Source organism: Tupaia chinensis, unplaced genomic scaffold, assembly GCF_000334495.1.
Source record: "Tupaia chinensis unplaced genomic scaffold, TupChi_1.0 Scaffold144899_1, whole genome shotgun sequence".
Taxonomy (NCBI): domain Eukaryota; kingdom Metazoa; phylum Chordata; class Mammalia; order Scandentia; family Tupaiidae; genus Tupaia; species Tupaia belangeri.
In genome coordinates, this window is record NW_006204759.1 from 536026 (window position 1) to 543399 (window position 7374).

The 7374-nt window shown below is 53.9% G+C and overlaps 1 protein-coding gene across 3 annotated transcripts in view; it reads left to right on the forward strand.

The window, feature by feature from the left end:
- The window catches only part of NXN (nucleoredoxin), a 220207-nt gene extending 214563 nt beyond the window's left edge, over nt 1-5644 (forward strand). For all 3 annotated transcript variants that reach the window (XM_006167516.3, XM_006167517.3, XM_027767885.1), the window contains 2 exons: nt 619-743; nt 4003-5644. In XM_006167516.3, the coding sequence (XP_006167578.1) occupies nt 619-743; nt 4003-4185 (308 nt within the window). In that variant the 3' untranslated portion in view covers nt 4186-5644. The remainder of the gene's footprint in view (nt 1-618; nt 744-4002) is intronic.
- The last annotated feature ends 1730 nt before the right edge of the window (nt 5645-7374 follow it).

Genomic DNA, 7374 nt, shown 5'->3' on the forward strand with positions numbered 1-7374 from the left:
AGCGAGTCATGTGACCCTAGTATATTGCAAGGCAAGAGGGGACTAAAGTGTGTTCTGGGAAGCCTGACCGGTGACCTCCCATGTGGCCAGCCTGCCTCCTCCCGGGCGGTACAGCTGCCAGCTGTGAAGTTGGCCATCCAGTGCTGCGGAGCCCTCATCACCATCCAAACCACTGGCCTGGCCGCGGCCTTCACCCACTCACCGCCAGTACTGCTGTTTTCATGGGGAAGCTGGAGGCCCAAGTCATGGCTTCGCTTTCTGCGATGGAGATAATTACCGGAGACCTCGGGCCCTGGCTTAGGGCAGGCAGCTCGTCTCACAGGGAGGGTTTGCAACACGTTCAGGGAGAGGCTGTCTGCAGGGCACTGGTGCTGCGCAGTGAGGCGGACTTCCTAGTGAGCCCACTGCAGGAGTGCACTGTGTGAGTGTGCCTTGCTGCCAGCGTGTGTGCACGCGCACAGGTGCAGACACACCCGTGAGCAGGGGAAGCAAGGTCCGCGTGTGTGGGAAGTTCTTTCTCTATTCCTGGGCTGCTCAGGGGGGGGCAAAAGGGGGGGCACCGCTCCATTTGTCTGAAGAGTCAGTGTTTCTTCTTGTCTTTCTCGCTCCCCATCACAGATTCTGAGGATGATGGAGAGTCCGAGGCAGCCAAGCAACTGATTCAGCCAATAGCTGAGAAAATCATTGCCAAGTACAAAGCCAAAGAGGAGGAGGCGCCACTTCTATTCTTTGTGGCCGGGGAGGTGAGTGTGGAGGGACCCGGCAAGGCTGGCTCAGCTGGGGACATTGAGGACGTGACTCTGGCCTCAGGATATTCGAAGGGACCCTGAAGTCTGGGCTGACTGTCCTTCTGGGAGAGCCCAGAGACAAGTGTGGCAGGAAAAGGTGCGTGGTCATGGAAAGCGTTTCCTGCCCCTGCAGCTCGTTCTGGCCTTCTCACCCAGCAGCCTCGGAAAGTAGGGAGCCCTAAGGACTGTTTCCTACCCAGACTCTTGGGGACAGTGGCAGCCGAGCAGCCTGTGATCCACGGACACTGTGATATACCCGGACTCCCTTGTGCTGGGTCAGAACCAGCCCCTGGATATTTTACAGTGTCCACACCTGCCCGCAAAGGGACTTACCTGTGACGGGGTCCTGGCTCAGCCAGGGCTGGGACCTGCAGTCACCCCACCAGCCAGGGAGAGTACTGAGGTTGGACATGGCTGCCATTCCGATCTCTTCCACCCAAGGCCTGTCCCTTGCAGGCCTCCAGCCAGGCTGGACTCAATAGGGGACTTTCACAGGGTAAGAAGGTAGGACCTCCAGGGAGCCTCCTGGCCAGTGCCTGAGGTGCCGGAACCTGCGCCCCACAGACACGGGCATCTGTGCAAGATGGCCAGCCTCGCTCTGCGCAGGCGCTCACCTCACTCCCACCCCAAGAGCTTCCACGCATGCTCCACCCCACCCAGTCACCCCCTTAAGCCGGTTATCGACAGACCCTTTTAGAAGCCGCCCCTGCCCTGCGTCCACCAGCCTCGACCTCCAGTTGGTCTGAGCCCTGTGCTCATTTCACGCTGTGTTTGGGTCCCAGGAGAGGCACGAAGAAGACAGACCAGGCGGCCAGATGCCCTGAACCACCCATTCATCACCTCCTCAATAGCAGCCCCTGCTCAGCCAGCAGGGCCCCTCGCGGGCAGCCCCAGTCCCCTGCTCAGCGCAGGGTGGAGGGGAACAAAGAGGGTTCACAGGCCCTGCCTCAGGGCTGCAACAGCCCTGCACACAAAGCTCCATGGAGGCTGCTCTGCATTTGTTAAACTCTAACCCCTATAGAATGGCTCTGAGAGAAAAGATGGGTGCAGAACAGAAAGGGCTGAGCAGGGGGTGGGGCGGGTGCTTTAGAATGAGCTGGAAAGGAGCATCTGCAGGTTCCCTCTAGAGCAGTGCCAGCCAAGCTCCACCTGCACAAGCTCCTTTGCTCCTCACTGCGAGACCGGATCGGAATCACTGTCCTGTTTTGCAGAGAAGGAAGTGAGGCTCAGACAGGACCAGCGTTTGCTCTGTTCCCTGGGTCCCCGCGCCAGGCTGGGCTGCGAGGGCTGACAGCCATTTACCCTCACAGCAGCCTCATGAGTCAGGGCGGTTGTTACATCCACTGGCGTCATGGTCCAGCTTTCCGTCCTTATGTTCAGAAGTGAGGCGACATGGAAGCTGGGACATTATGCATTAACTGAGCTCCTGTGAGCCCAGGACACTGGCCCAGGGCTACCCAGGGCTAAGGGGGGACCCCTGCTTTCTGTCTTGATCTATCCCCTGTGGTAGGGAGAAGTTACCCCTTCTGAAGCCTTTCCTGGTGGTTTTCCACAGGCAGCAGGGTGCTTGGCTTGGTCCAGGCCTCCTGATGGCAGTTAGATGTGGGCTGTCTGTCCAGGTGTCTCCCCTCTGTTCACGAAGATTTGCTGTTAACCCATGTGGGGGTCCTGCAGTGGGTAAGGAGAGTCAGAGATGTGGACTCGCTGTGCATCACTGGCAAGTGTGTGCTCTTTTCGGGGGAGAGGGGAGAAAGGCCCTCTCTAACAGTCTTCCTAAAGATTTGCCTCTTGAGGGACCAGCAGTTAGCGTAATGGCTATGTCGCTGGACTTCCACGTAGTCGACCGCGGTTCGCTTCCTGGACCCTGTGGCTTAAAACACGCCGGGCATGTGTGTGTGCGGGCGTGCCCAGGATCCCAGGAGGAGAATGGAGGAGAAGGGATTGCGGCGTGGCCATCCCCCCTGGGGGGTGATTTCTTGCTTTCTGTCTCTCTGTCTCTCTCTGTCTGTCTGGCGAGCGCACGCGCCCTATAGCAAAAAACTCTCAAAAAAAAAAAGATTTGCCTCTTGAGAAAGGAATGTTTTTGTCTCTACAACCCACGATGAGCTGTCAACATCATGCCTCCTGCACCACCACTTGAAGCTGAGAATACCCCAAGGCCTTTCTCTGCAGGGCCGCTCAGGTTTTTCATTCCATTTAGAATCTCGTGCGTTTTAGAGTGAAACAACCAGGATGGGTGTGTGGAGTCCATTCCCTGTAGCCAAATGAGAGACAACCGGATGCAAGGTCATTCCAAAAGGCTGCTCCTGTTGGCTTTGGATTTCTGTGTTTGCCTTTCTATTTGAGTAAGGCCATAATCGGGTTGTAGAGAAGTTCACTGGGACGGCTGCTGGGAATGTGTGACCAAGTGCCAGCTTCCTTCTCAGATAAAGCAGCACACCCGTGTAAGCGTCCATGGTGCTGTAGTACCTTTGGTATCTGAATTGGCAGGTGGTGCAACTCCTGCCCTCCCTGAGGTCACAGGGTAGTGGTGGGACAGTGAGCCATTCTTGTTTAAAAACGTGCTAGAATTGAAGTCTACATTGGCTTCAGGTCATCCACAGTGGGGCTGCAAACACTCAAGCGTTGACTGCAAAAGTAAGCAATCAAAGGACGTCGCCTGTTTTGTTTGTTTAAGGTTTTTGCCATAGGGTGCACGTACTCACTGGAGAGAGACACAGACAGTGAGAGGAAAGTGAGAAGTCACCCTCTAAAGAAGGCCACACCACAATCCCTTTTCCTCCAATCTCCTCTTAGAGTTTCTAGCATGCATGCACACAGGCCTGGCGTGATTTTTCAAGCCACCAGGTCCAGGACTTGAACTGTTGTCAACCATGTGGGAGTCCAATTCCTTAACCACCATGCCACCTGCTGGCCCCAAGGACATCACATTTTGAAAACACAGAGGACATGTTAAACTTGCTTTCACGCTAATAAAGAAAGATGACGTGCCTGGCGGTCTGGGGAGTACAGAAAGGGAGTGGACAAAGCAGCCTCTCTCCCCTCAAGGCAGGGCGAGGGCCCCTGCTGTCCATCCTGTAAGCCCATCTCCCCTTGAGAGAGCCCTCTCTGCAGGACAACCACTTACTTCTGTGCCGTCTGGGAGACTGGGCCCACGGATTCTCCCCTTTGTCTTTGAAACTTACTGGTTTTCCCTCCCTCCTGTTGCCTTCAGGATGACATGACCGACTCCCTGCGAGATTACACCAACCTGCCCGAGGCTGCGCCTTTGCTCACTATCCTGGACATGTCAGCCAGGGCCAAGTACGTGATGGATGTGGAGGAGATCACCCCTGCCATTGTGGAGGCCTTTGTGAATGACTTCCTAGCAGAGAAGCTCAAACCAGAGCCCATCTAGTGGGGCTCCAGCCTCACGAGACGTTATTTAAGACTCAGTCTCCTCCTCCTCCCTCTCCTCTCCTCCGCCCTTGGACTCTTCCAGCGTGTCCTGAATCACACAACCCAAGTGTCCAACCTCTCTGTGGTGCCTTGTTTCTGCGCTAACTTTTCAGCTAGCACCCTAGGGTGCACGTCCTCTCAGCAGCAGAAGAACCCACCGTGTTCGGACACTCTGCTTGGGATTCTTGGGGATGGCATAACCCGGCCAGAACTGGGACCGCATCACTCTCTTGGAGTCACTAGCTCCGGTGCAGGCTCTGCCAGGGCGTTCTCCTGTGGATAAGCGTGAAGGGCTGGCAGGTCAGGGCTCTGGCTCCGACTCTGGTGTCAGCACACATACAGAGAGCCTAGGCAGCCAGATCCGGGGACCTGCTCATTGACACACATGCAGGTGGAGCAGAGAAAGGGTCACAGCATCAGCTTAGGCATCAGCAAGCCTCCGCTTAGAGCTGTGAGTGGAACAGCCTCTCCCAGGTGACATATTTTTCTTGGTCTGGGGGGAAAGCAACAGCTTGTCAGTGGGTTCTTGGGCAGGGGGTCTCCAACTCTAAAAGGAAGCCTGTGGGGGTTTTTGGTGAGGAAAACAAGTAGCCATGGAAATGGTTCCTGTAGTAATTGCTTACTTTTTTTGAGCTCCTGGCAGGTGATAGATCTCATTCCTTTCTTGTTTCTCTTTTTTTACCCCTGGATCTTGACCTTCCCCGAGTTTCTGCCTATTCATAGGCACCCACTCCTGCGATCTTGGATTTTGTTAATGAATTCTTCCCCTAGGATCTAGTCCCAAGAAACTCATCCCAGTTCTTAGGGGGGGCCCTGCCCAGCCAGCTTCACCTGCCAGGGCTGCTGGATCTCTGCCGGCATACCTGTGCCCACCCACTTGCAGTTAACCCTGTCGGTGCTTCTTTAAGCAGAACTTAAAAGAGATGGTTAACTACCAGAAGCCTAGCTTTCCCCTAATGACCTGCAGAAGGAGCTGTGCTTTAGGTGGGAGTGAGGGCAGAGGGCATGTCTGCTGAGTAGGCTTTGGAACCCCTTCACCGGGCCCAGGTTGCTTGGCCTCTGTTTTGGGCTGAAGTGGCCCCAAAAAGGGCAACAACAATGATGATCTTCAGATTTGGGATGGAGAGCTTTGGCCTAGGGATTTGCAGGGCTTTAGCCTCTAGTCAGCCAGGTGTTGGGTCTTTCACTGACCCCAGGCCTTACCCTGGGCTGCACATAGCGCACTGCCAACCAAAACCATTTATGTGGAAAACCCAGCCTCTCCAATAAGCTGTTGACACTGTTGTTCCTTGCTGAATTGGATTGTTGATTTGTAGTTCAGAGGTACAAAATTAGTTGGTAATTAGACTGTTATTTGATGTTGCCAGCCTGAAATGCAATCACCTAGTAAGAAATAAAGCAGGCATCTCTGGACCTTATCAGCCATGTGGCCATTCCTGTCCTTAATGACAAAAATCATTCTCCCTTGTGGTGCTGTGCTCAATTAGGAGGTGGGCAGTGCAGGGTGGGACATAGAGAAACTCTGGACCTTCGTTGGACACCTTGTAAAGCTGTGTTCCAGAATTTTTGAAATTCATCTGTCAAATCGTCTGTTTCTGGAAGCCAGTGGCTTGTTTGAAGAGAGTGCTAGAGTGCTGATCTCTCCTGGTTTGACTTGGCCCTTGGTGGAGGGGCCTTCCTGGATTACATGCATCCACGGGGACATTCTTGCTCATTCTCTTCCTACAGGGAGCCAAGTACTCTGAAGCCCCAGAGGCTGGTTGGGGAGACACAAAGAATCACACACGCTCTCCCCATGAAGAATGGGGCCAGAGTTGGAGATCTTCTCGCCTATCTCTGTCCCAGGACTGGGTCTTCTCTAGGAACTCTGCCAGCATCTCCCTTAGGCCACAGGGGGTCAGGTGGTTGAGGGTACAAGAGGAGGTCGACCTCCCTGGGAAAATGGGAAGGATTTCTGTCCACACTCTATGATTGTGGTCTCCCTCAGTTACTTACCCGGGGAGGGGGGGTAGCAGAGGAAACAAAGCCTACTGAGGAGATGCTATAAGTTGTTGCTAAAAGAAAATGAGGAGGCCAGCAGATGGCATAATGGTTACATCGCTGGACTCTATGTAGTCGACTGTGGTTCGAGTCCAGGACCTGGAGGCCTAAAACAGGCCTGGGCGCGTGTGCGTGCATGCCCAAAATCCCAAGAGGAGAATGGAGGAGAAAGGATTGTGGCATGGCCATCTCCCCTGGGGGTGATTTCTTGCTTGCTTCATCTCTCTGGTGAGTGCACACACCATACAGCAAAAATCTCTCTTAAATTTTTTTTTACCTATGACACTGGGGGCCTGTACTGGGCTGACTTCTGAACTACTCCTGTTGCTGGATCTTTGACACCAAAATCCTGCCCCCCTCTCCCCCCATAGAGTGGACTTGTAGGTGAGTTAGGATCAGTGGAGAAGGTTTAGGTTTACCTAGTGGCCCCATTAGGGAAATTAAAAGAGAAGAATCACCTTGCAAGTGCCAGTGGAAGACCCCTTTCTTGACAACGTGAGAGATCTGAAAGGTTATTGATGCAGACGAAGTGGGTGGTATGATCATTCCCACCAAGCAGCTCCAACTATCTTAAAATTCTCCTTGCTAATTGGAAGCAGGTCAGAACACCAGCTGCTACATAGTGAAGCGCTTCCGCCAGCAGCCAGGGAAACTGCCCCGCAGGTGGGGACAAGAAGGTGGCTGTAAAAATGCCACCCTGGGCTCCCAGATCTGTATTCACCACTCTGACTTCCAGATCCCATTCTCATTCAGAGATGAGCTTTCTCTTTTTTTTTTTTTTTTTTTTTGAGAGGTTTTAGCTATAGGGCGTGTGCACTCGCCAGAGAGACAGAGAGACAGAAAGTGAGACATCACCCCCAGGGGGGATGGCTAGACCACAGTCCATTCTCCATTCTCTTCTCAGGATCTTGGGCACACACACACACACGCCCTGCATGAATTTAAGCCACTGTGTCCAGGACTTGAACCGTGGTCGACTACATGGGAGTCCAGCAACACAGTCATTAGGCCAACTGCTGGCCCCCAGAGATGAGGTTTTTGACCTGTCTCCTAACATTGAAGGTCTGTTTGCCGAAAAGGGGATGTATTTGGGACTGGCATGTCCTGG